Source organism: Neodiprion lecontei, chromosome 7 (genome assembly GCF_021901455.1).
Source record: "Neodiprion lecontei isolate iyNeoLeco1 chromosome 7, iyNeoLeco1.1, whole genome shotgun sequence".
Taxonomy (NCBI): domain Eukaryota; kingdom Metazoa; phylum Arthropoda; class Insecta; order Hymenoptera; family Diprionidae; genus Neodiprion; species Neodiprion lecontei.
This window is the reverse complement of record NC_060266.1, coordinates 508277-536199: the sequence shown is the minus strand read 5'-3', so window position 1 is coordinate 536199 and position 27923 is coordinate 508277. Positions and strand designations below refer to the sequence as shown.

General features: G+C 45.8%; 3 protein-coding genes across 9 annotated transcripts; 2 read left to right on the top strand and 1 right to left on the bottom strand.

Annotated features, from left to right (window-relative positions):
• Positions 1–1683: 1683 nt before the first annotated feature.
• LOC107216875 (uncharacterized abhydrolase domain-containing protein DDB_G0269086) lies at positions 1684–17218 on the bottom strand. Of its 6 annotated transcripts, XM_015654193.2 has the most exons (12): positions 16867–17214; positions 9767–9802; positions 8504–8728; positions 8159–8247; positions 7767–8065; positions 4817–4855; positions 4542–4604; positions 4330–4416; positions 3757–3835; positions 3479–3658; positions 2996–3251; positions 1684–2697 (listed from the first exon to the last, which is right to left on the bottom strand). In XM_015654193.2, the coding sequence occupies exons 1-12, from the start codon at positions 16939–16941 to the stop codon at positions 2506–2508; spliced, it is 1620 nt and encodes a 539-aa protein (XP_015509679.1). In that variant the 5' UTR covers positions 16942–17214; the 3' UTR covers positions 1684–2505. The 6 variants fall into 6 exon arrangements, with proteins under 6 accessions (XP_015509679.1, XP_046601135.1, XP_015509680.1 ...); XM_046745179.1 differs by lacking the exon at positions 8504–8728 and having other exon boundaries at positions 16867–17218; XM_015654194.2 differs by lacking the exon at positions 9767–9802 and having other exon boundaries at positions 16867–17215.
• Positions 17219–19506: 2288 nt separating this feature from the next.
• On the top strand, positions 19507–20933 carry LOC107216882 (replication stress response regulator SDE2). Its single transcript, XM_015654201.2, has 2 exons — positions 19507–19828; positions 19961–20933. Exons 1-2 carry the CDS (start codon positions 19724–19726, stop codon positions 20774–20776), a joined length of 921 nt encoding a protein of 306 aa, XP_015509687.1. The 5' UTR covers positions 19507–19723; the 3' UTR covers positions 20777–20933.
• LOC107216867 (CLIP domain-containing serine protease 2) lies at positions 20647–27772 on the top strand. Of its 2 annotated transcripts, XM_046745176.1 has the most exons (6): positions 21191–21329; positions 21500–21571; positions 21712–21961; positions 22092–22282; positions 26163–26582; positions 26670–27772. In XM_046745176.1, the coding sequence occupies exons 1-6, from the start codon at positions 21281–21283 to the stop codon at positions 27380–27382; spliced, it is 1695 nt and encodes a 564-aa protein (XP_046601132.1). In that variant the 5' UTR covers positions 21191–21280; the 3' UTR covers positions 27383–27772. The 2 variants fall into 2 exon arrangements, with proteins under 2 accessions (XP_046601133.1, XP_046601132.1); XM_046745177.1 differs by lacking the exons at positions 21191–21329; positions 21500–21571 and adding an exon at positions 20647–20785.
• The last annotated feature ends 151 nt before the right edge of the window (positions 27773–27923 follow it).

Below are 27923 nucleotides of genomic sequence, written 5' to 3'. Positions count from 1 at the left end.
TGAGTTCCGGGCGAACGCAACGAAATGGCCGCGATGAGTGTGAAATGTTTTATCCGGGTTCGCTCGTTTCCTTGTGATGTGAATTCTCGCCAACCGGAGGGTGCCTTTCTTTTCCACAATTTCGCGAATATATACCACGACGAGTCGCGCAAGCTCTGCGGCTTGTGCTCATTCCATTCTTCATTCCAGCCCGCCGTTCATCCTTTTCGTAAGTTGTCTAGTTCTTTACTCTCTCTCTCTCTCTCTCTCTCTCTCGTACAATCTTCATTGTATTCTCCTTGTCTCGCGTATTCTGTGCAAGTGAACTTGTATAGATTGCAACGAGTTTTCAACGGTTCTTGCACCCGGGACACGACACATGCTACGTTTGTCCGCACGTGACCGTCGTCACGTGCCGTCGACACGTGACAAACCGCAGCCGTACCCTGGATTTTTACCGGAATGTGTCACCTCGATTCTCACGAATACCGTTGCGATTCGCGTAGATCGGCAAAATTTTCCCCATAATCTCCAAGTCAGGTGTTTGATAATCCAGGTATTAAGGTGCTTCCTCGCCCAGACGACTCAGCCGTGCGATATTCTGTCTCATTATTGTAAGCCTGACAATACACGGAGGGAAGAAAAAGAGAAAATTTTACTCCAACCTGCAGGAAAACGGGGATACGTCAGGGTTTTTGGTAAAATGTACTTTGTAAAATGCAGAATTTACTGTAGAATCAGTGAAAACCACTCGTGTTTGTGGAGTAAAATCTGCTACATCTATAGTAAAGAACATATCTGACATGGTTACTTTTATTCTTTCCGTGTACCTGGTCATCCGACATGTCAAACAACTAAGTCATCTCAGCGTAGTCGCGGCGCAGCTTTATTCCCACATATCTACCTATTAGGTATCAAATAATATACGAGGTGCTCGCCGTTGGAATTAGTGATCGTAGATGAACCCCCCCCCCCCCCCCCCCCCTCCGACGGGATTATCGGGCGTTATCATCTCGAGGCAATTTCTCCCGTTGACAAACGTCGTCGTCTCCGTACGTAGGGGATTTTTGCTCCTGTAGGGTCTACTCTCGAATGTTCACAGATGTTCACGTACTTATGTAGGTGGAAAATCAGCGTCGAGGCCGAGACCAGATCTGCAGCTTGTGTGAGAATCGCGTGCGAGTTAAAATACACGCAATCTCGATGGTGGAAACTTTGACCGCGAATATATTTTTAGACACTTGCCAGCGCGTCGAGCCGTGATGACTTGTATCAATATTTCCACCGTGATCAATTCGCGAACCTTAATTACAGGTCTATAAATACTCGGATCAATACGGGTTCCGACGAAAATGAAACTACGAACGGGCGAATAGGACGCAGCACGCTCTTCCTCGTACCTACCAAGTCGAAAGGAAACGAAAGGTTCTGTCGATAAACGAGGAGATGAGCGCGACGCGCTGTCCGTTGTTCCTCGGACTGCGAGTTATCACGGGGAAAAAGAAATCCACCCCCGGGCGAGTGACGGAGGCTCGAATCGCTTGGAACTATAAATTCATCTCCTTGTCCTTAGCTTCGATCGAAATACCGACACGTTACTCGGTAACGTATAGTTTAGGGATTGGCAGGAAATGGAAGAAGGTATGATTCGTGAAAAAAAAAGGGCGAGGAGTGGCTAATTTGTAATAATTCAAACACTCCGCATCCAAACACTTTGGCACGTATATTGTTGAGTCGTGGATAAAATACATCGAAAATAGATAACATATCATGACAATACACATTTATAATAGTTGCAACATAAGCATATATATATATATATATAGTATACATATGATGAGTAGAATTTTTCTATCTGCGCGCGTAATTTATGCGCTCGTGTTTCACGTCCTTTGTTTTTTAATAACATGAAGAGATATATCGCGCGTTGCCCGTATAATTTGCACGTGAGGTTATCACACGTCCTGTGATTCTTCTATGATTTGTCGGTGGTCCAAGGTGGGTGTTATTAATCGTAAAATTGATCACTTCGCGGCCTGTCACACGTCGACATAGTCGACGAAGCGACCGTTACGCGTCTATATTGTTACAGTGAATGATTGCCCATAATCCCTATGATATTATTATACGGTGAAATATGTTCAGGGTTAGAATTTAAGCTGTTTACGCGTCGTAAACGGTGATTCGTCCCAATATTTGATGTTATTTCCACGAACGTTCGTTGTCATTGTTTGTACACTGCATGGGTATGCGGTACGTCTACACATATAATTATGTACCTATTTGGTATTGTGAAATTGTTCAATTCCGACAAGAAGGCAAGTAAGATAAACTAGTTAACGAGTTGTATAATATACTTCTATACACGCGTAGATACGTCTACGATATTAATGTATTAGGTATATAAAACTATATTCATACTGTATGTTAATACGTTCGAGGTGATGACGCGATCGCCGGTATATAGGAGTGAGTCGGAGAGGAATATTGGATTTTTGTTCTTTCTTCGTTCGAGCCGTGGCAGGATTACGCGTCCTCTTTGTCCCCCCAGATATCCTCCCCGCCGGAAGTTACCTCCTCGATCTGCGGTACGTCGTTATCGACGACCGGATCCTCCTCCGGTCTGCTGTCGCCACCCTCGACGTCGACCGGCTCCTCGACGAACGTTTCAGCTCCGGCGTTGGCCTCGTCATCCGCGTTGGCGGCAACCTCGTCGATCTGCACAGCGCAAAAATGCGAGAGAAGTTCGTGAAGATCATCTTATAACCCTTTCAGTCACAGAAGCCACTTCAGTGGCAGCACCCTTTCATTTTGTCATTCACTTTATGCGCCAGATTTGTCTTCTGCATTTTCAGGTAAAAAAAAATTCTTAAACTTTCGAACGATCATACCTATTCTCGGCCCAAAATCGTACCGCACGAAAATGAATATTCATACGAATTCGATTCGAGAACACCGTCTAAAACGATATTCCCAAATTTACCGATCACTTTCCACTAACGATAAGCCGACGCACCTGAGGCTCCTCGTCGACGATCGTCTCATCCTGCCGCTCCTCCTGTTCCTGCTGGGTTCTCTGAGCCTCGTCGAGCGCGTCCTGAGCAAGCTGAGCCTCTTCCGCGGCCAAAGCCTCCGCTGCGGCGGCTGCAGCCTCAGCGGCCAAGCGTTCTTCCTCCTGCTGCTTCTTGTGTTCCTCCTCGGTCCTCTTCAGGAGCGCGAGTCTCTCCTGCTCCGCTTCCGCGGCAGCGATCTCAGCAATTTCGAGTGCCAATCTGCGCAAAATCGTCGTGCGTCAATAACAATCGATTTACTAGAGAATTACTCCAAGAGGCGTGCAGATTTTGCCGTTAAAAAAAAGAAAAAACAGAGGAAACATTGCAAGTCATTCGCACTGCCCGCGAACAGGCGTGTAACATTCAATGGCAGACGTATAACGCTGCTTGTACCCCAAGGCAAGGCTTCGTTGCGAAATTCTACGCGATATACGAACGCGACGCACCTTTCTTCCTGAGCTATCCTCTCCGCCTCGATTCGCTCAGCCTCGAGTCTCGCCTCCTCGAGTTTCCTCTCGGCCTCCGCCTCCTCCTGCGCCCTCTCCAGGGCGATTCGTGCCTCCTCCTCCTCTCGTTCCAGTCGGAGACGCTCTTGTTCAGCTGCCAGTTTTCTTTCCGCCTCGATTCTGCCGGATTCAGGGTTATATCGTTATTGCCGGTTGGCTAGGCTAGCGAATCAATTCCATGAGGGAGCTGGTTACCGTTTGCATAGTTTTTTACTCACCTAGCCTCTTCGGCTTGCTTCGCTAGGAATTCCTCGGCCCTCTTCAACGCTGCCTCCTCCTCGGCGGCTGTCATCCTATCTGCACAAAGTACAGTGAATCGTCTCGTTAATATCAAGCCTTTATTCAAAATCGTACGGGGATGGTGGTCGTATCCTATTACAGCGTGTCCGCGGGTACCTGTACCTCGTAGATTCCTGCATGCGTACGAATAATGTGCAATGTCCGTAAATATTTATAAGAAAAATGCGTACGTGCGGTGCGGGTTGCGTTTAGATGTTCGTCTTCGACATTCTAACGACATGCCCGCGGGGATGCGTTCTAAACGCTGCGGAGTGTTTTGAAAATTTTCCGAAGGACACGCGTTCCGGTACGAAAATTACGATCTATGCATTCAAGGAAACGTCTATACAAGTGTACGCACGATTGAACTAACGATAAGGTCATTCGATCGGGGTGACCGACAAATACAATTTCTCTGTACTGTTAATCACGGTTTGACATCGACAGGGATTTGACACGTGGGTTCAATCAAGTTGACCGAAGTCGATGAAAGGCGCGGGACTCGGAATTACCCTCTTTCTCCTTCTTCTTCTCCTTTTTCTCCTTCTTTTCCTTCTTCTTCTCGACAACAGGTTCCTCGGGCTCTGGCGGAGGAGGAGCTAAAAAACACAGAGAATTGGGAAGACCGAGAACGGGATACGCTTGAGCCTGGGGTAAATTATTAATTCATTCGCATTCTGTGTTCCGGGGACAAGACATTGGTTTTACGTCTGGACACACTTACATGCAGCATTCTGCGGCGGCGCCGGCGCCGGCGTTGACGTCCATTCGGGTTCAACCGCTCGTGCTGAAATCCAACAGACAGAGGGACATCAACTACATTCTATTGTCACGCCTGTCTCGTAAGCCGGCCTTAGAATCGCCAAGGTTACTATTTCGCGTAGCGGTCTGGCGTCTGTTCGCTATTTTGACACCCGACCGCCGTATGCGGATTAACCGTGGCGATGCCCGGGCAGGCTTGCGTAATCGAGGATGCGGCGTACCGTAGTGTCTACTAACCCTTTCGCTGTTCTCTGTCGGTGAGAGGACTTACGGGAGCTGCGAAAACACGTACGACAATTATATGTTATGTGTTACGGTAGAATTGACCGAGTTATTTAATATATATTAATTGGTGACGTAATTCTACTAGTCACGTACTCTAGCACACAAAACGTTACAAAGGGGCCAAGATGCGCGCGTGTAACAGTGCAGCCTTCGAATAGTCAGTCCAAAGTCGATATAGCTTAGTTCACGGTATGCAAATTGTGGATTATATAAATAAAGCTATTCCTTCGGTCTACTTTTCTCCTTTCCCGTAATCTTGTGCGAATTATTACTTCTACGCGTAACAGACGAGTCAAGTGATCACGGTCACAAAGCCGCCCGTATCCTTGTTTCTTTAACGGGCGTATGATAATGTGAATATAATGTTTTACTGAAGCACCAACTACGATTAATGATAAGGTATTAATAAATATACGTGAGCAATTAAATCATAGGTACAATTTATATGAGGATACAATCGTACGGAATTGCGACACGATTGCGGATATGTGAATAATAATTACTAACGGAAATGTGAATATAATAACGGTGCAATTAGTAAAAGTTTGATTATATTTAAACAATACGAACGATAGTCAGGACTGTTGTTAATCAACTTCGAACGACGTTATCACACCACAACGTAAGTGACTATTGATAAACGGACGCATGTTACTACTAACAATAAAACGACATAAAGATACGCAGATAAAAAAAACGCTTACCTCGAAGCATAGGTATATAGGTATAGAGAGATACTCATACGTGCAGGCAGACACATGACATCGTCACACATTGAATTCAATGTCAGTTTAAAGAAACCAGTGTAATATTGGGCTTTTTTAAATGTAATTTTTATTTTCATCTCGTTTTCAACCAAATTTCTATCGAATTCACACAACATGGGCAAGTGTTACAGTAATCTCGAATCGTGTGTATAATATTCATGTAGGTATGCAGGTATCGAGAACATGCATGTCGCGGCGAATTTTCGTCGAGGGATAAAAAAAATCACGGTTGGAATCATCGATCTAATGACGGGTCTCGTGTAACTCGAACACTTGGCCGAACTTGAAGTCTTGCGTCGAGAAATTAATTACAGATGTTGTACTGAACACATCCTGAATTAAGATCCCTCTGTACACGAATATGACAGCCGACTGTCTGCTGTATACGAAAGAATTTAATTGCGTATGCGATAATGAATGTTCGATCGGTCGTCGTTGGTATGGAATCGGCAAGGATGTGTCTCTAGTCCTCCGTCAGCTCGGGCAAGGGAGCTTCCTCTTCCGATTTCAACTTAGCGGGACCTTCGTTCAGCTCGGGGACACGCTCTCTCCATCCCTGGCCTGAAACGTTCAAAATATCGCTCGAACCACTGCTACTTTATTCCCAAAAGTGTCACCCGTGTGCCCTGATCTGATATCACCTGAACACCTCGCTAGACGTGCCCTATACCCAGACAATAGTTATTACACAGACTCACCGGTCAGATAATGTTTCAAGTTTTTCCTCCCCGGTACGATTTTTTTCCCCCGATAAACAAGCGGTGATAATTCGATTTTCCGCGGTGTTTACCGAAACGTTGCTTAAGTGTTTCCCATCGACGTACGACAAGCGTGCCTTCGGTCAACGCGGGCGGAGCGGAAATGTTTGAGTTATGATTGTAACGAAATTCGTTTACAACGTGGGCTGAATTACGACGAAGTGACAGTTCACTGCACCATATTCGTTACGCGTCATTTTCTATTACAATTTTTCTTTTAGAGTACAGTAATTGTTTTTTTTTTTTTTTTATACTGTTTAGACACAAATTAACGTTTCGTTTTATCACTCTACAATTAGACACAGTAAGAGACAGAAGTGTATGAATAGAGGTATAACAAATTACACAGCAACACAAAAAAATGTTCATACAAAAAATGCAAGTTGACAAAAACCAAAAATCCACACAGTTTACGGCGTCACGAGGCCGTGTTTTCTTTTATTCTCCCTCTCCCTCTTTCCTTCATCAGCTGTCATATGTTTACCACTTCATCCCTTCTATACTCTCAAATATGCGCTTATTTTTACACTATGCGATCTCATCGCTGTAGCTATCCCTTGCAAACCGTACACAGTCACGATAAAATGCAAGAAAAGTCAAAAGGGAAACAACTCAATCGTGTACGTACAACAAACTGCAAAAAACAAAAAATAACCGTGTATCACACATAAACATACGTATGCAAATGTACGCGCATCGTGGGTACGTGTGTCCTGCAATAAGTACGCGTGTACCGCATATTGAGAAATGTTGTATGGAGCTGCAAAAATTCATTCTCCCTTTCACTCTCTCGTCCTCGCACTGATTGTGAATGTTATTCTATCCGCGTGTCGTTGGTGTCGTGTCCTGTATTGTGTATTGTGTATTGTGTATTGTCAACGCAGTTCGCATATTTTATTCGCACCAAGAATCGGCGCACAACTGTAGGCAGAGTTTCCTCTACACGCGGTAGGGTGTTTCACAAAAAAAATTAATTTCCGATTTTCAATCGTGGCACTCCATAATTGGGTCGAAAGAAAGATACCTACTGTAAAATTTCTGCAACGTGTTTCCTCATTGATTGAAAAATACGTGAATAAAATGAAAAACCAAACGAGCGCGATCCTCCGCGTAACGTAGAACGCTCATCTTTTTGACAGAATCTTTCTTATGATCAAACAAAAAAACTTTCTAGGGGTTGTCGCGGTGGAAAATCTGAAATTCCTCTCTTTCCGAAACACCCTGATACACGGGTATACAATGTGTACATATAGCGTCAGATATCCGACAAGACCCGGGCAACGCCTTGGAGCGAAGAAAATAGGCGAGCCAGAGACGCTGACGGGATTCGGTCGTCCGCGATTGATCGGCATTCAACCTCCCCGCAGGGCTACTCACAGGCGTAAGCTGCGGCCTGCCGATTCTTGCTGTAGAAGCTGAGGAGATTGACGTCGTTCAGAATGTCGGTGGGCCTGAGGTCGGCAACCTTGAAGTAGGGCCTCCTGCGCGAGTGGGGCCTCCCTCCGACGTACTGGACGGAGGCGAGATGGCCCTTGCCGAGGTTGCGCTGTTCGGGGACGGTGTACCAGGGCGCGAGCTCCATTTCCTTCTGGACGTTCTTGCGAGCGCTGAGAAGTCGTCGGATGTAGTCGTCGCTACGCAGACGCTCGAGCGGCACGATGTCCTCGTGGAAATCGCTGGGGGACAAGGTGCGCGTCGATTACGGCGATCGACGCGTGTAAAAAAAAAAAAAGTAAAAGGTCACGACGTTCGATCCAAGGATACGTTACCTCGCCGGCAGTCGGGGGACGAAGACGTGGATACGGCGAAGCAGGGCGTCGGCCTTGGCGCGTATCTGCCTGGCCTCGTCGTCGAAGAGCTGCAGAAAGAAGAGAATTTATTCCACCGCTTCACCGCGACTCGTCGTCCGCGAGCTAATCTCCCATTACCCCCATTACCCCCATTACCCCCATTACCCCGATATACAATCTTGTACGATGCGCCAACTCGCCGATCTCTGCTCCCACCGTATTCCGACACTCATACGACGTAGGACGTGGGCATGTACGACATATATACGCATGTACGCTGCGTGTGAGTGGGTGTAAAATGTGTGCAGATTGATTGTAACTTACGATGCTGTCTTTCGAGTTCAGGTATCTCTCGGTGTAGGACGCGCTCGAGGACCTCGGAAGGTCCCGTATCCTGTTGTATTCGGCGGCCAAAACGCTCGGCCTTACCCGCGAGTGAATCCTGATGGGTAGCGGTGTTCCCGTGTGGTAGATGGTGTGTACGGGCGTGTGGACAAATGTCACTAGCCTTTTGTGCGCCACGTACGGCATATGAGGATACGACCTCACCTGGTGATACGATTCTTTTAATTCTACGTGTTGTTCTCTGTGCGTCGAGGCTTGTCTGCGTATAGGTATGGATTACAAGCGAGTCGTGGCGGAAAATTGTCAGCTTCGCCAAATACGTGTCTTGTTGCAAAGATGCTTTAACGTGGTGTTACGGTATGTTATACACACAGGGGATCACGCCTTTCGGGCGAATTACAAGCGGTTAGCTTTGCGGCGCACGTGTGTCTAAGTTCCAGATCTACCTGGATACTAGCGAATAACACAGGTCTGCAAAAAAATAATTTTCTTCGGCTGAATGGGATGTTTTTTTTAGGAAAATATTATGTTTCCGACTTCGCTGAATCCAAAAATGACTCTCATTTCCCTACGTCACGTCGTGCTGTAATTCAAAAACGTGTCGTGTATTTTGCGAAATACAAGATGTTAGCATAAAAAACGCATACCAATAATGAAAAAATCCGCCATTTTATTACATCGAACTAAAAAAATATTTATTGTAAAATTGAACAAATAATTTCTTTATAAAATTTCCATTCTCTCCTACTCTGTTTGTATTCGTTCTCGAGTCTTGCACTCTCCAATACGTATTAAATGGAAGTGAGAAATCACTTTTGAATAGGTTTTATAGAATCGAGAATAGGATGTAACACAGATTTCGAATTAAACGGTGGTTTCACTTGAAACGAAACTACAATTACGGGTTCAAGAAAAAACCTGACGCGATGGAACTTACTTTTTGAGTAGTTTTCCCGGTTTCAGTGAGGAAAATCTCTGAGGAACAGTATTAGAAAAAAAACCAGTGCAGTTTTTTTGTTTGCAGACCTGTGTGACAAGCGTCTCTCGAGTTTGAAAAAGTTCGCTAATAACCCACCGAAGTTGCGGCATGGTTTATCGTTAGTCGTCAAGCGGCGTTACGCTTTCATTCTCTCGTGGGTTTCGGATTTACTGCTCGTTACTTATAATATCGATCGTGACTACGTCGACGCAGCTTATCGAAGTTTTTCTTTCAACGGCTAGATATTAACGAATATTGCTCACCTGAATGACGGAGGAAAGAGGTAGTACTGTAGGACTCTGCGTGCGTAGCGTTGATCAAGATATCGAGGCAGATTTCATAACGGTGGAATTTGCGTTACCCCGGCGGCGGCGGTCAGGGGCGAGGATCACATGGGAGACAATATAGATACAAATAAATACAGGGTTAGCTAATTTTCACTCATTGTCAGTTTTATTTTATCCGTCGAGCTATAATTCCATCTCGGTTTTCTTGGCTCTACGGACATGCTGCGGTGCGTGTGCGACGCGTATGGTATATACACGATACACCGTGCGTGGAGTGGAAGAGGGCAGTGGCGGTACTACGTATGCAGTGAGTAGTTCACCTTTGACGGATTTCAATCACCGTCTAAATGGCGAGAAATGTATGTCGAAACGAGGAACGATCACAACGAAGAAGGCAACACGTTTGCATTGCGTCGGTATTTCTTTCTTCCTTCTCTCTCTCTTTCTCTCTCTCTCTCTCTCTCTCTCTCTCTTTCTCTCTCTCTCTGTTTCTCTCTTTCTCTCTCTCTCGCTACGCATTACATAACACTGCGAAAACTACACTTCCATCCTAGTTGGCCAATTTTCCCGTTGTGTGTCTATAGTTAGGTGATGTTATCAGGGTTAAAATGAAAGTTCGTTAACGCATTTTACCGGGCTCATGTGTTAATCGTGTTAAGCTTAATATATTCGTCATTCGCCCGGTTTCAAGCATTTACACACTTTGTTACGCTGCTCGCGCTACATTATAATATTGGTATTAATCGTAATAAGTTTTTTTTTTTTTTTTTTTTCCACTCTCATATGTCATTAATTTCATCGACTCTCTTCTATCGTTAGTTACAAAACGTGGCGTACCTAATAGTGTTTGGGTTTTTTTGCGGTAATTTGTTTTTCTACTTGACGGTTATTTTCGATACTCGTTGATTTTGATTCAAGAGCTTGAGGATTTGAGGCTTACATGCGTGTAAGTATAGCGACTAAAAGATTTGTTAATTATTGTACGTTTACATTATATTACAGCGAGATTATACGCCGCAATATCCTCGTGCCAGTGTTAAATATTTTTATTTTTTGCGATTTGCAACGATCCTGCGATCACATCAAGTTCTACTACTTTTTTTCTGTTCTTTCTCCTGTTTTTTTTTTTTCTTGCAATCCATCTAAATGCAGCGAAGAATCAACAACTCACACCGTAATCGGCGTGTTTATTTGAATGAATGATCTTGTCAGAGGATCGGATATCGAGGCTTACAAGTTGGTCAGTAGTACTAATGTGTAGGTAGGTACAATATCGTGAAATCGGACAGCCACGGTCAGTGCGGGGTTTCGGACAAATTTAATCTCGACCTCACCAAAAGTACCAGCTGCTGCATTAAACGTTACACACAAGGTTGTCCCTTCTCATCTATATTTTACGTTCAATTGCGATTTATCGGCAACCGTATCGAGATGCCACGTCGCGTAAGAATCGGAGGCGCGTGGGTACGCGAACGAACCTTTCGATCCTGCATTTAGGTACTGTGAGTGAGTTCGAACGCGAGGGAATCGCGGGCTGGGCGGTGGATGGATGATGGCGGAAAGGGGGTGCAGGGGAGATGAAATTGTCAAACTGCGGTAGTCGGGGGCTATGCGGCGGAGGAGGAGGACGACGATGATATCGGGTCGAGGAGCTTGGGAGAGTTAGACGCGGTAGGAGTAGTGACGGTAGGTTGTGCCGCCGGGTAGGCGACCCGAGGTGTGGGAATCGTAGGTGGAGCGATAACCGCCGGGGCCGCCGCCGGTCGAAGAGCTGCTCGACCTCTCCGTCGAGTAGTTGCCGTAGGGGCCGCTCTCCCTTTTGACGACGTGCTCCTGGTTGTAGGTGGATCGCTGGGGCCGGGATCGCGGGTCCCCAGCGGAGGTGCTCGTCGAGCTCGTGTTGCTGTACGAGTAGCTGTACTGCTCCTGGGCGGTCCTGCCCCCGATTTCCGGTAGGTCGCGCACCACGTAGTGCCGGGGTGTCTAGATTCGGAGTACACAAGGCGAACAACGTATTGGAAAACCAGCTCGTCCCTGAGGCACGCCAATTTTCTCCCGGTCTTACCTCTCTCGCTCTCTCTCTCTCTCTCTCTCTCTCTCTCTCTCTCTCTCTCTCGCTCTCTCTCTCTCTTTTTTTATCTTTTATTTTCTTTTTTTTTCATCACCTTCCAAAAACATTCATCTCCTCCTCTCATTTATATAATGCAGGTAGATATAATTTCTAAATATACTACATATATATATATATACATACACGTGACAAATTCGTAATCATACTATATTCGTACATCGATATTTATGCATATACTACATCACGTACGTTTCTCGACGACTATACTTGCTTATCTACTTGTTCGTTTAAATACGCTGCTTCGCTCGCCTACGACGCAGCCAGGATTCGGGTACCCGGGTACGATTTTAGGTAGGTATGATGTGCCATCGAGCACCTAGGTGGAATCTGGGGAGGGACACTGCAGGTGCACGGTGCTTCATAGATATGTATGAGTGTTTTAGGTGGGGCACTGCTATGCGGTACGGGATCCAACTTTTGACGAATTCGTTGCATGCGTTGTTGGACTTACAAGCGAATTGCCGTTACGGAGTGTGTGATAATCATTTTTAAAAAAAGTGCCGCCGGATCGGTCATGGAATTTGAATCGCTGAATTCAGAAATTTCGCGGGTTGGGATGACAACGAACAGCCGGCACGGCCGGAAGCAAGGAAAGATTTCTACGAAGCGTTTGCGGACGGTGAGAGAGCGCTCTCGGATGTCGGCGAACTTCGAGACGTGTGCTAAAACTGCTTAGTAATACGATAGGGATTCTTTTGCTCGAAAGAAGATTTAACTTTGGCGTACTCTTGATTTTTCGCCTATTCGTCGGACAAAAAACGTCTTGACGTGCAGTGAAACGACCGATTACCGATCTTCTTTCCAAGTTTTTGTATTCACAAAAGTGCGGAACTCCTCCGTCAAAAATTGGAGCTAGCAACTATAGCTGTGTGTATTATAGTTACAGAAACATTGCGGGGGAAATTGGTTAGTTGACTCGGTAGGGACTCCTTTTATGAAACAATTGATTTATCTCGATTGTTGTTACGCGTACCTACGTCGATATGTTTATTTGTAGACACACAACGTGCAGAGGCCAATATCATTTGTTATGTACAGTGTGACACACACACACACACACGCATCAATTAGGCATTGTATATGCATGTACCATACATCAGAATTCGTATGCATGTGTGTATGTGGTGTGCCCGCAGTATGCAGATGATAAATACGTTCTATTGACGAGATATTTGGGACATGTGTCGTTGTATAACGTATAGGTAACGAACGAGTTATATGACCACACGTCGTTTCGATTGTGTAATTGTTTCGACTACCTTGCCAACTGCACGATTATTGCCGTGGCAGGCGTTGCGTACGCGCGGGTCTCGTACGAGGGTGAGCTGCAGTTTCAAGAACATTTCACGACGTCTCAGATCGTGCGAAAGGCAAAAACAAAAAAAGGAAAGAAGTATAACGGGTGAAAGGTCGCAAGGCTGGAGTCTTATTCGCCGCCGATTGCCCAAATGCTAATTATTATCGTATACTTTTGACCATTTCATACACAGGCAACCGAAAATATGCATACAACAACACGTTTCAAAATTATTCGCACATCGTTTATTGTTCAGTTATGCCTACGGTATTCGTACATTAGTAAGTAACGATAATAACTGTTTGAAAATTGCAATGGAAAGCGAGTATAATAATATAAGGCGTAAAATATGTGGAAACAAAAGAAAAAAAGAAGAAAAATAAAGAATACACAGCTTTCGTTAAAATGCAATTTGGTTGAGGATTTCACACGTTGCGGTGCGCATGTGAATACTTGACACGCCGAGTGCGAATCTTACGGATACAGCCTACGCAAATTCCCTGAGGTACATATGGGTCTACAAGCGTTGTAATTTATCATAAAGTTTAAGATAATAAGCGTTCGCAGAGTGGGTGTGATAATTTTTTGTTTCTCCTTCTCCTACTCCCTTGCATAATATGTGGTTTATTCCGTGCGCATGTTTTTTTTTTTCTCCACTCTCTACAAAACGTCAACGACACACGTACAATCTAGTATTACACTTAATCTGCAACCCTGGGAGTTGGTCGTTTTCGCTCGAAGCTATGAAAATGGGGAAAAATTGAAAAGTGAAAATTCCCAGAGGAGATAAGGGGGGGGGGGGGGGGCATCGGCGTCGGCGTCGCTCAGAACCGATACCAAGACGGCTTCTGCAGCGCCATCAGGATCTTGGTCCTCCCGGTCGCCGGGGTGGAGGCGTGCCTCTCGGCGCCCGGCTGCCTCGAGAGGATTCCCTTCTCGAAGACGTGTCCCTTCGCCGCTAGCTCGGCGGCGGCGTCGAGGCCGGCCTTGGATATCGTCCCGCCGTCGATAAGCTGCCTCGTGTGATCCTCCTTAGCTCGGTCCCTTCCGCGCACGGTGCCCTCCTTCTCCTTCAGCGTCGCGTACTGGTAAAACTCCTTCTGCGGGTCCTGCTTTTTGCGACCCCAGACGGTGAACGGCTCGGGAACCAGAGACGGTCGCGGGACGAACGGCACCTTCTCCCACGGGAACAACTCCCGCTTCTGTAAGTCGGAATGTTTCGTTCCAAACATCGTTAACACCTCATGTCGCGTATACTCGTTTCTTGTTTACTCAGGTATTCATTCGTTCCGCGCGTTATTTCATCCCTTTCTCTTTTCGTTTCAATTAATCATTTCGCCTCTCCCTCAGGACTACGTTGTATTCTTCGCCGACTGTTTCGGAACCCTCCTTTTCCTTCTCTCCTCCTTCTCCTTATCCTTCTTCTCCTTCTCCTTCTCCTTTTCCTTCTCCTTCTCCTTCTCCTCCTCCTCCTCCTCCTCCTTTCGACGTCTTCACTTCCACACCACACTCTTCCCTTATTTATACATGTACGCTTGCAGTAAGATTATACGTACGCACACACGTATGTGAAAACAATTACTTAATCTCACGCTGCTGTAATGCATAAAAAAAAATGATGTACACCTGTAATACTTGGGTATACACCGAGGCATGTCGGCCAAGTTATCGCAGGAACGAAAAGTTGGCACGTCGAATGGTGTTCGTGAAAAATTTTACATATACATATATCCACCTATCCCGCTTTTCAAGTTGTGACGCGCGCCTGCGTGCGGCTGAATTACTTTTACACGGTCTACGCATGCATATTTCGTATTGTTGGCCGGTCCGATCGGTGCCCACCCTACCAGCGGAGTTTGGCGCAAACGTATGGAATATAGGAAAGAATAAACTCCGAAGCGTAGTGGGGGCGGCGGAGCGTAAGGGAAAAGAGCGAAGGTGAAGAGAAGGGAAGGGAAGTAAGTGCCGGGACCACGCGCGTCTAAATTAGGGCAGCGTAACGCAACACCCGACGATCTCTGCATCTCCGCTACCCTTTCCCGCCGCCCGTCCTCCGCGTGCTCTGCTTATAAGTTACAGCTATGCACGATATTCTCGTAGAAAATTGTTTTCAGCTTTCGCGAAGTCGCAAAATTTACAAAGGTGCGGTAGCACCCAAGTCGCGGGCTCGTGACTTCCGACAACGTCAACTTTTTTACTTCAACGAAATTCGGCGCACTTGCGGTACGAAAGGAGGAAATATAAATTCAAACCATAGACCTTCTTTCTTTTTTACCCTACCTCCTCCAATGTCAAAGATTCTATTTATGCCACGAGAGATTCATACTTCTGGCATCTCCCTTTTTTTTCTTTCTTTTTTTTTTTTTATCTCCTGCAGGAAAGAACCGCGCCACCAATCGCGAGCTGTAAACGGAATGTCCGAAGTCTTTCAACGTCTGGTCGTCTCGAGCGATGAATATCTACCACAGCAAGTTTCATCTTTCGAGCCTTAGATCAAAGATATTTTCTCGGCTCCGGCATATCTAAGTTTAACGCTTCTCGGACCCGGAAAATGGGCGCTCAGCTATGAATAGGACATCCTGCGACCCGAGTACCCTCTCGAAATTATTTATATAAAGCAATTTCGTTTATAGCGGAAACTCGAATAGCAATTCTCTTCGTTTACTTGCACGGCCGACTGTGAAAGTCGAGCTTTAAATTCCTCGTCGTTCGTATCGTTCCTTCGAGGAACGCATGCTTCTGCACAACGATTGACAAACAGTAGATCACAAGGAGTGTTCCAGCTGATTGTGGAAATCGCAGCCAGATTCCCATAGCAAGGATTTGTCTGAGACGCCGCGTGTGTTACAGGTATAAATTTGCGGTATAAGTAAAGTAGGAGTAAAGTGTGGAAGTTAAGACTGTGAAAGGAGTTGTTCCGAATCAAATCCATTGACTTTGGCAAGGGATTGCCTTGCGGTACGAGTACATCGTGCACTTTGGTCAGCGCGGGCATCTCTTAGATCGATCGGTTTAATATCGTTTGTCAAGAATTTGATTCGGAAAAAGCAACTGTGGTCATCGATTTAAGATTTTCAAGCGTCTCGCAAGTTTACGATATTCAAAGTCAAAGATGCTGCCTCGTTCGCACGATTTCGACAAAAAATATCTAATCGTTAAGTGCAATAACAAAGAATCCAGGGTATTGTTTGTTTCAAAGATAGATTTCAACGTCTTTTCTGAGTGAAAGCATCGCGTCGATTCGATAATATAACGGATGGGCCAACCATAAATTTTGATGAAAGATCCAAATTCAGTCATATTTTTTTTTACACGAATCTTCCGTTACCGATGTGCCGCTAAAAATATGTTCTGCAGCATCTTTGACTCCGGCATCGACATACCATGACGTGTTAGTTGTAAATAATGACACTCGACTCAGTACATATATATGGTTGTTAGTTACTCTTTCTCTCTCGTTCATTCTTTCCCCCTTTCTCTGGTTCTCTCTCTACCTCTTAATTAATGATAATCCTCCAGCTATTTGCCGTTCCATGTTCACACTCTTCCCCCACTTTCTCTCTCTCTCTCTCTCTCTCTTTCTTTCTCATGCATCGAGGCAAGTCTGAGTATTGAATAGTTTGACGATGTCAAATGCAATTTACTGACCGTGACAGTGTAGGAGGATACCAACGGGCGAGAATAGGGACGCCGGGTCGTGTAGAAGTCGCTTTCGTAAACCATTTTTGCTCTGTACCGTTGATCGACTGTTGCAGACGTTGATTTAGTTTCTTTATCGATTATTGCTTTCCGTTATTGTTAAGAAACGATCGGCACGTGCTGCTGTCAAACCGACCGGGGCTGGGGGGGAGGGATATCGATATAGTTTCGAGAGTGACTGCTATGTTTTCCTTGGGTGAGTTTTTTCTCTCTCGCTTTTTCAAAAACTTGACCCACAATGATGGCTGCGACCGCGGTGGAAGTTGGAACGGTTCTGCGAGCCAGCCCCAGGCGACGTCGTCAAAGACGGCCGGCGTCCCGACGCCTTCCCCTCCACTCGCGCGTCGTCGCCATCTTGCGTCACACCAAAACTATATTACACCCTACCTACGCTGTGGTGTGATGCATCGGAAGAAATAGAACGGTGTTAAGGTTGCACGCTTTTTCTTTCTCGCCTTCATCCGCCCCCGTCATTCTTCTTCTTCTTATTTATCGCTCGAAATTTTTCACATCATGTCGCCCAAAAAGCTTCGCGACCGCTCCAGCGGCAGCGTCTACGCCTCGCTGCATCGCGAGAGAAATTCCATGCTTATAATAAACCCGCGACCTCCGAGACATTTCGCAAAGGGTGAGTTCCTCGCTTAAAACAAGTTGCGGAGACGTTGCAAGGATCGCGTGTCGATGGACTGGTCGCAAATTTCTTTTACGTACGACATCGACTTGAGACCGCGGTTGTTTATGCACATACATGTACGGAGGTACGATCCGGAAACCAACGGCACGCCGGAATCAAGTTATACGCGTACAACCCGCGGTATCGGCATCTTCCTCTGCGTAATAAAAATCGCATCTACAACGTTACATGCGGGCACCCGTGATGCGCTGGCGTTGAGTCGTGAAAACGCCCATAGCTATTACGTCAATTCGCGGGAAAACCCAGGTTCCGTGTATTTTCGCATGTTGGTTTAAGCGGCTAGCTGTAGCCGCCGAAATAGTGGAAAAAAATATACATCTATTCCCAGAGTTTCGTGAATCGCAATGTCGGTAGGCGGGGAAGCGATTGCATGTACAGGGAAATTGTAAAAAATAAACTATGCAATCGCTGTGCACCTCACGCCTAAATGAACGTGAACGTTTCATGCCGTGTCACAGGTGTATACATGTACTCGTATACCACGTATAAGGTGCGTGCAGTATTACAAAGCGGCTCGCTGCTTTACAAGACGTTTGGCAAACCACCAGAAGAAATCTGCGCGCGCTGCGAATCTTTTACTCACGGATATGAATTTCAATCTCACATATGCCGTTGACAAAATTCTTGGATGTATATAGATCGGTGTCCGGAGAGTAGAATTTGCGGGTATATCGTTCGATTGCCAAACCACGATCCGCGAATACCTTTTCTTTAGCCTGCCGATGTACGCGTTGGGTCTCTTGTACGATTTTCTTCGCTCCTTCGCACTCGTACACAGTATTATTATTGAATAAAATACAGCCAGACTGACGGTTAAGCTACTTCCTCCGTAGCATCTGTGGTCTAGGCGTTTTCGAGCATTCAGTTCGCCAACTTGGTAATTTGGGCCACCGACATTTGGCAGCTGGTATAAACACAGATTGCCCCTGACCACGATTTCAACAGAGCTCTGAAAAATTACGGTTATTTTGAGACTTTTTATTCGATTGTTGACTGTGACCGTCCCCGTTTTGATTCAAGATTCGCAATATTTTCCAACTCTCGTGCTGTAATAGCATGCTATCGCATCTTGGCACATACCAGCAGCTGCGGATCGAGTTACTCTAAACAAATGGTCCCATTCGATTCGGTCAAAAACACGGATTTTACCTTTATTTGGGCTGCTAACAGTAAGGCGTGTTGTTAGCCAAGCGGAATACTTCCGAGTAAACAATGAGAATTCGTTCAAATCAAAGAATAAGCATCGTCAAATCAATATTACGTTCGACTTTGACGCTGCAAGTAGTAAAATCAAGCATGCTGTGTTATTACCTGATTTCGGTAAATTTCTTTTTTTTTGCCACTTTCAGCCTTATACGCGATCAACTGTACAAACCGTCCGCAAGCATATTTATTTACTCTGGACTCAATTTGTTATAGTGAGAAATGTCTGGTTTGCTATCGCCGTGACTTTGAAAAATATGAAACCTTATGATGCGAGTAACTTTGAAGTAAGTTTTAACCTGCATTGGCTCAAAATAGAAATTCTCTGCTGTGAGTAACGAACACTGCTGGGTAATATTTGAAATGGTTTCGTTTAGAATAGGCATTTAAAATGTAAATGGCGTTTTTCATTTAACATATTAAATGATTTCAGAGTATTTACATCATTTACATTTACCCATTTAAGCGATGTTTTTAAAATTTTTTTCCATTTTTCATTCTAAATGGATCTGTTGAAGCATTTTACCCAGCAGTGGCTAACGAATTCATCGCGTCTGCGATGCAGTGAACTTTCTCGTCTGCTTTTACCCCCCACCGAAAACGAGGAATGTCTTCGCAAAACAAGCCGTGTCGCGACTGGTTCGACCAATCAGTCGACGGTGAAAAAATGTTCTTCAAAAAGCAATCAACAATCCATCCGACCAGTCGGTGATTTCAAATCTAGCGTAGAAACACGAGTCGTCGAATGGCGTGAATTTGACGACAGACAGCAGACGCCGCCACCTTCGCGTTCCTCATCCACCTCCCCCTTACAATCCGCAGTTCGAGCGTTGACGCAACTTTGACGTTCGGGAGATATTTGGCTGTGCGTCGGGATAAACAACAGCCGTTCGGTGACGATAGATAAACATGCCGGGGGTACAGATCACCGTTGGAATTTTAGGGAAGACTATCTTCAGCATCGAGGAAGGTGTTACAGCCGAGGAGGTCGGACAGAGAGTCGCTCGATTGACGGTAAGATCAAGTGAAAATATTTATAACCTCAAATTTCGTGCGCGTGCCAATTATTTATTACGCCAATCATATCTTGATAATACAATCTTGAAATTCCGCTTCAACGGTCAATACTGTACGATCTGATCGTAGGGATTCGGAGTAGACGATTTCTACATCTTGCAAAACGGTCGTCTCGCCCGAGGCACGGACCTTTGCGAAAATGCAAAAGCTGAAATCATTCCACGCCTTCCTGGGGGGAAGGGCGGTTTTGGATCTATGCTGCGAGCCATCGGCGCTCAAATTGAGAAGACTACCAATCGGGAAGCGTGCCGCGATCTTAGCGGACGCCGCCTGAGAGACATCAACGAGGAGAAGAGAATGAAGTCTTGGATCGACAAGCAAGCGACTAGAGAAGAGGAGGCCGCCGAGAGAAAGAAGAGAAAACTTGAGAGGCTCTGCGCTCAGCCCAAACATGAGTTCAAAGATAAAAACTATGAAAACGAACGCTCGACTTTGACAGAGAAAGTAGGCGACGCGGTTGAAGAGGGATTCAAGATGGCCATGGCTGGAAGTTCCGGAGTGAAGAGGAAAAATCCGAGCAATGGCAAAGGCGGCAGAAAAAAATTGGCCTTGGACTCGGATATTGACTCCGATGAACTTGGAAGCTCTTCCGACGACAACTCGGACTTGGATTCTGCTTCGGATGCGAGGGTAAAGTCTAGTTCTGCCTCATCCCCGGAGACGCACACCTCGCAAAATGTCAGCGAAATTAAATCCAACGACGCAAAGGTGGACGATACTACAAACTCTGAAAAATCTGAAGACCCTGGCGAAGAGTCGGAAGGTCACATTGCAGTTTCCGATGCAAATTGTTTCGATCGTTCGACCCAATCTTTGGTAAACGAAACCAATGATGCTAATCCCGCAGTTTTGAGGGAAGTACCGGACAAGGAAATTGTAACTTAGTAAAAATTTGTAAGTGTAAATCAGCTTAATTTAAATTTGAACAAATCTACCAAGAAATAGCCAACTGTTGAATGTTACTTGATTAAAAAATTTAACTTCTCCATTTTGTCAGTACAACGTCGACTAAACAATCAATAAACAGAATTTTATTTAATAATTTATAGTGAATTCGAAATTCCCTGCAGCGTTGCTAACATTGGCAGCAACTGACCGCGAGCAACTCGCTGCACACCCGTGTAGTGCAAGGCAATATTAAAAATGCGCAGCAGGGGTATAGCTTTAACCGATGTTTTACGTGGTTTTACGGTCCGCCGAAGCAAAACAAGCGAATTATCGCTGAAATTTATCGGGTCTCGCAGTTGCGTATTGCTTTACTGGTTGCTCAGATAAGCGCCCAGCCCTGATCCCAGATCAAGTCCGTCGATCGTTGTATAATCGAATTGCTTAACCAATTGAACCTACACCTTGTTGTAACGAGTCGTGTATACGTTACTATTCTCACCAATGAAAGAACATTCGGGCATCGTGTCATCGAAATCTATTTCCCATCACGGTAAGAACGCCGGAAAATCCGCGAAACATTTTCAGGAAAAAATTACGCAGCCATATGGCACCGACACGTTTCACTCTCGTATGCGTATTTTATCCAACTACTCGTCCTTCGGTTAAATTTTTTTTTCCGGCAACAGCGAGTCTGCTTTGCACAACTGATTATCGTTCCAGACAGGATGCAGCCCTTTTCATGGTTTTCGCTCGTTCTCATCTTATGGAATGTCGTCGCCTTTGTCACGACGGGTGAGAGAGGCAACATTGTTCAAATTTTCTCTACCTGTACTTCAGATTATAATCTGCTCGTGTTTGTTAATCTTTGCTGCACGCCCTGGGAAAAATTTTCCCGCCTAGATACAGAATTTTATCGTTCTTGTCCCGCGCAGACATCACCGAGCATCCTAGCTGGATGCTGCTGGAGCATGAAAGATGCGGAAACAGCAACGCCGATCGAATAATAGGTGGAAGAAATGCATCTCTCGGAACTTATCCGTGGCTAGCGAGGATAGGTTACAACGAAGCTCCCACTAACTATAGCCGTGAAAAGAACGAGCTGGCATACAGGTGTGGCGGATCGTTGATAAACAAATTGTACGTTGTCACGGCTGCTCATTGCGTTGCTGATCTACCGGTCAAGTAAGACAATTATGTAGAATAAACAGTCCCCGCTCTCACCCAGAACAGTGTCGTAAGAATTTCATTTCACAATCAGAAATAATAGAGGGATAATATTCACTGTAATTTCATCGGCGAATTCGAATTTCAGATTGAGAGTGGCCGGTATCCGTGTCGGAGAGCACAACACGGCGACAGATCCGGACTGTGAAAATAATTTCTGTGGCGAACCGGTGCAGGATTTCGAGCCAGAACAGATAGTCGTTCACAAAGATTATAATAATCCACCGTTCAAAAATGATATCGCCATCATCCGTTTGAACAAGCCAGTTAATTACAGCGGTGAGTCGATGGCTGTGTACCTACACTGTAACTTATTGTTAGGGTGTAATTGACGCGGTTACGAACCGCCGTGCTACCAAGAATCCGACTCGTTCGGCGAATTAAGAATCGTTGTTATCCTTCGGATGCCGTGATATTTCAATAACAATTAAACGCGTTGCCGCGCGTGACGGACAGTACATACGTACATACATACGTTATCATTTCGTTCGATGTAACAACAGCTCTGATGGCCACATTATAGCGGCAAAGTTTTACAATTCTCGCAGAGCTCGTGGGCCCGATATGTATGGTCAGAGATCACCTGCTGAGAAAGAACATGATCGGGGAAACGGCAGAAGTTGCGGGTTGGGGGATCTACGACATATGTGAGTCCTGCTGTGAAGCATACCGAGGACTGGTAACGGGAATAAACTGTTTCCAATTTCACTCCAGATGATCCGAAGCCGAGCCTTCTACTCCAGTCGGTCAGGCTTCCTATCGTTGATTCGGAGAGGTGCGTAACAGCATTCAGGAAATACGCTGACATCGGGAATCAGCAGATGTGCGTCGGTGGTGTGATCGGACAGGACTCCTGTGGGGGTGATAGCGGCGGTCCTCTGATGAAGGTCGAGGTCGTGGACGGGCCGCCAAAGTATTACTTGATCGGGGTCGTCTCATTCGGCGCTAAACATTGCGGGGAGTCGAGAACACCGGCCGTATATAGCAAAATCAGCGAATACTTACCCTGGATATTGGACAATATCTTTCCTTGATTATCGCAGAATTGATTACAGAAGTAACGACAATATTAGGAATGATGACGAACAAAATCCCACTGCTGTTGGTGGCAACAATGATTCTCGGACAAACGCATTATTCGACTTATAATTTTTGATATATTTATCGGCAGCATATCATATACAAGTAATTGGTAATAAATTAAACAGATTGCCTCGATGAGTGTGCAGAGTAATATGGCTTACAGCCTCCGACGTTTAGTCTAATTGCATGCAATTTGGTTTTAGATAAACAACAACAGACATACGGTAAAATATAAAATAATCAAGGTGACTCCCCGATTAATATTAATAGCTCTATACAGCTTTCGACGATTAATAGGTAGAAAAGGTTGGAGGAATGTCACCGACAAGAGGGGGGGAACACGTGACACGAGCATACAGACCTTCGTTAAGGATTCCAAGGGGTACCTCGATCCGTTACGAATTGTTACGATTTCAGTAGAAACACAGACTGCGTCAAATGTTAACTTGATTGTGCTGCCCCGCAGCTTTGTACAGACTTTATCAGAGACTGAAATATTATGCAGTTTCATTAGTTACGTGGATTTGCCTCTTAAAGAATAGAACTTGTAATCAAATCGTTACTCAAAGCTGTTTCTTACCATAATAACTATTAGTAATATACACACGAGGTGAGGGTTATCATTTCAAGACGAGAACGTAACATCGTCACGCGCTTCCGCGTCGAACCGATTTACGCATATTCGCATCGTATCTTGCGTTGGCAAACGAGCATATTTGGCTGTCGTAAAGGTATATTGGCGAGCCTGGAAACTGTTGTTTTAGAAAACAGTACAGGAAGACTGTACTTGCGGGTGGTGTTGACTGAAATTTCGACAAGGACTTGTAAAATATTTATCATCGCTATTCAATATTACATTCGGAGTTCGAGTTTTCAGCCAAGCTGGATCGGTCGGAACTTCGGTCACATACATTATCGCCAGTCGGGTTACAGCATTGAACCCACTAGCCTAAAGTTCATTTGCGATCTATGTACACTCAATTATCACTGTATACGCGTCGATGTATTTAAGTTGCGTATGCAGGGAAACAACTTCAATGCTGTGCTTATTACTGAATATCATGTTTTGTCACGTATGTATGTTTGCGTCGTCCGCGGCAAAATTTAAATTTGATAATGACCGACCTAGGAAATGTACGTATCTTTCTGAATTGCCCTCGCATCGCGTCGATAATGTGACGACTTTCTTATTCCAGTCTTGCACGTTTCACTTCTATTTTTTACCCCGCTGCACGATTAGTCGCGTCGCGTCGGCCAATCTTACCTGCCGACGGGGCCGACGAGTAAATCCGATTACCGGAATCTCTATTCGTGTATAACTTGATGCTACGTATGTATACGCATTTTGTGCCTACGGCTAAATAGCACAAGAGACTGTCTTTAGTTGTACCTGCACACGAATCCGTACTCGTATACTCATACATAATATTACACATCAAATTATAGTAACGTGCGGCGATCAAAAAATTTCCATAAGGAAAAATCTCTGCCTACTGCTACGCGGAAAAGAATTATTCTAGCTGGGTTTCTTTGCTCGCGCGCGGTTTGTCTGGAGCATTAATGCAATAGCTGGTTTAACATAGTATTTTCAGTATACGAGATGTGAAATCCGCGTTACGACTTGCGAGCGGCGGGATTCCCTTAATTAGCACAGATCAACTTGGGTACGAAGCTTTTACATCGCGAACGATGTGTAAAGACCGGGTTGACGTCGACGAAGAACGAACACGTCAAGTTCTTGTACTTGGTAAAGCGAGACGCGCGCGCAGGATGTGGCGTTACGTACTTGGTATTTCGGTAAGGCAATGCAACGCATTCCGATAAGAATTCCTTGATAATTACCTACTCGCACGAATCCTCTGAAATGGACGTTGAGGAGAAGTAGGGGGATAAATAGCAGTTGACCATGGTACTAACCAGTCGGCCAACCGATGGTTGTTAGTTGACGCCTTGGAGTCCGAGGCATCGCTTCGGTGTCTTGCGATATACGTAGCATAACACATTACCTGCGTGTTTCGTTGTGTTGGACGACTTTGTTTGTTTTTTTACCCAATTAGTAACATTACCTGCAGCAACGATGAACCGTGTCGGCTGTAGGAATTGCGTACTGCCGGTACTCCTGCCGATTCTGTTGCATTTATTTGTTCCTGTTTACTCACGTAAGTATTGTACTTACCGGATGTTTTTGCAAATGCATGTTACAATAGTAATTCGTAAATACGCCCTTGAGACATTCTATGATGTGTCGGAAAATACCGTAAACACCGTAAACCAGCGCGCGTATACCATTAACGGGCCGTATTCCGAACATCTGTTGTTAACTCTTGTCCGTAATATTTACGACTAGTTCTGGAATTGGCCTATTGGAATATATATCTTATAAATTATATTACAAAAATCACATTATAACATGATTACTCAGGCTCCGTTGTTCCCGGATAATCAAGCCGTACTTATTAACAGGCCGATTTCACAATTAGAATTATACATCCGTAAGGATAAGAGCGCGTAAACCTTTTTCGTTATATTCCACCGTATACCTATAACGATTCAGCACCAGTGGTGGTCAGCCTCGCCCTTGCGGGAAGACAAGCGTGTGTACAGATAATAGTGAATAATAATAATAATGACTCAAGAATAATGACTCAAAGCAGGTTTTGCAATCATAATGAAATGAGACGCGTTCGCGGAATCTTGCGACTGACCGGCAGAGTAATATTTATTGAAAACTCAATTGTCAGTTCCGCCTCTATGCGCGCAGAGGGGAAACCCTCCTGGTCCGAGTTGCGTAGTGCCGGTTTTCCACACGTATTACATGCCTGTAAGACATGCGATAGCTCATCCTTTAGCGAATCCAATCACCGAAGAGCAAACAATATATTGACAAAATCTCGCGGTATAACAAGTTGAAGCGGTGCTCCCGTCGCTAATCGTTGATTCCCATACGCGGTCCGGGTTGTAAAAATTGTTGTGGAAGTGTGAAGAGAGCTCCTTTTATAGATGCCCGTACGGGTAAGCGCCGCGGTTTCCGTCTCCCGTGACAAAACTGAGGTCCTCGTCGTCTTTTCTGATTCAGAATCATCTTACGGTCGTCAACAGCCCGACTGCCAGACCCCGCGGAGGGTCGCCGGCTACTGTGTTGAAATAAGCCGGTGCCCCGAGCTGGTGCAACTGCTTCAGGTACGCCCGCAGCGCCCGGACACCTACGACTACCTCCAGCAGTCTCAGTGCGGGTTCCAAGGCCGGAACCCCAAGGTATGCTGTCCCGCCGCCGATGGAGTAGCGACGTCGACCCGGCCCGGCGGCGACCAGGTGAATGCCGGAGTGGGCGCGAGCAACGCGTCGACAGGGTCGTCGAATACTGCCACCTGGGATCTCTCGTCGAATCCGCATCTTCCAAGCACTTGCGGACAGGATCTGACCCAGAGACTGGTCGGAGGCGAGAAGGCGGACATATACGAGTTCCCGTGGATGGCCCTTCTGGAGTACACGAAACGTAAGCCGTAAAGATTACATGCACCGTTCAGAGCCGCGAGGTAGAGAGAGTGTTCTGTAACTGATCGGCTCTGGGAAAAAATTTCAGCTAGCGGAAGAACAACCGCCTGCGGCGGAGTCTTGATAAGCAAGCGTTACGTGATGACCGCTGCCCACTGCATCAAGGGTAAGGACCTCCCGTCCAGTTGGAAGCTCGTCGGAGTCCGGCTAGGCGAATACGACACTAGCACCGACGTCGACTGCATCCAGGCGTCCGAGACGCAAAGACTCTGCATAGACCCCGCGGTGACGGTCGGCATCGAGCAGCAGATCGTCCACGAGGACTACAGGCCACAGTCCCGGGACCAGACCAACGACATCGCCCTCCTCAGACTCTCGCGCGACGTCGCATTCACGAACTACATACGCCCTATCTGTCTGCCGGAAAGCACCTCGCTGACGGAGAGGTTTTTCCACATTGCAGGCTGGGGAAAGACGGAGACCAGGTCCGAGTCTGACGTCAAGCTTAAGCTGAAGGTGCCCCTCGCCGACACGGCCAGTTGCGCCAACACGTATCAGGCGGCGTCGATCCGCCTCGGAGAAACTCAAATTTGCGCCGGAGGTGAGCGGGGACGCGACTCTTGCCGGGGCGATTCCGGGGGACCCTTGATGTCCGTGAAGAGGAGCAACGACAAGCTCCGGTGGACGGCCGTCGGAATAGTCTCCTTGGGTCCGTCACCTTGCGGCATGGAAAACTGGCCGGGTATATACACCAGAGTCGCCAGCTTCGTACCCTGGATACTTTCTAAGATTAGGGCGTAATTTTTTCGTTTTCGGTGATTTCTATCTTTCCATCCTCTCTACTTTTTCTTATCTCATGCTTATAATATACTACTTTTGTACTACAGATATTATACACATACAGTTACGTGGTAACGATATATTCGTCGATGTAACTTGAAGGTAATTTAGTGAGAATCTCGAGATGAATCTGGGATTTGATGTTGAACGAGAGATACTCATCTCTTAATATAGCCCTTAAACTGCCTGCTCAGATCTGCAAGGCTATGGTCTCGTGATTACGGTTGTGCTGTGGAGAAAGATCGATACGAAACTTGTAGAAAATTTTGCACACAAGTGTAATGCCTGCCCCATACAACACAGTCCCTAGTCTCGTCACGATCTTTAATAATAAACGTTTTTACACTTCAATAGTTTACACGCGTACTCGAAACTTCTTGTTTTATGCTGTCCCAGCAGTCGGTATACGATTGGTCGGACGTGTGTCGTTGGTCGTTCTTCTACCTTCTACAATAACGAAAAACAACTCCTCCCACTGCAGCTAGTCGGTTTACGGAACCTC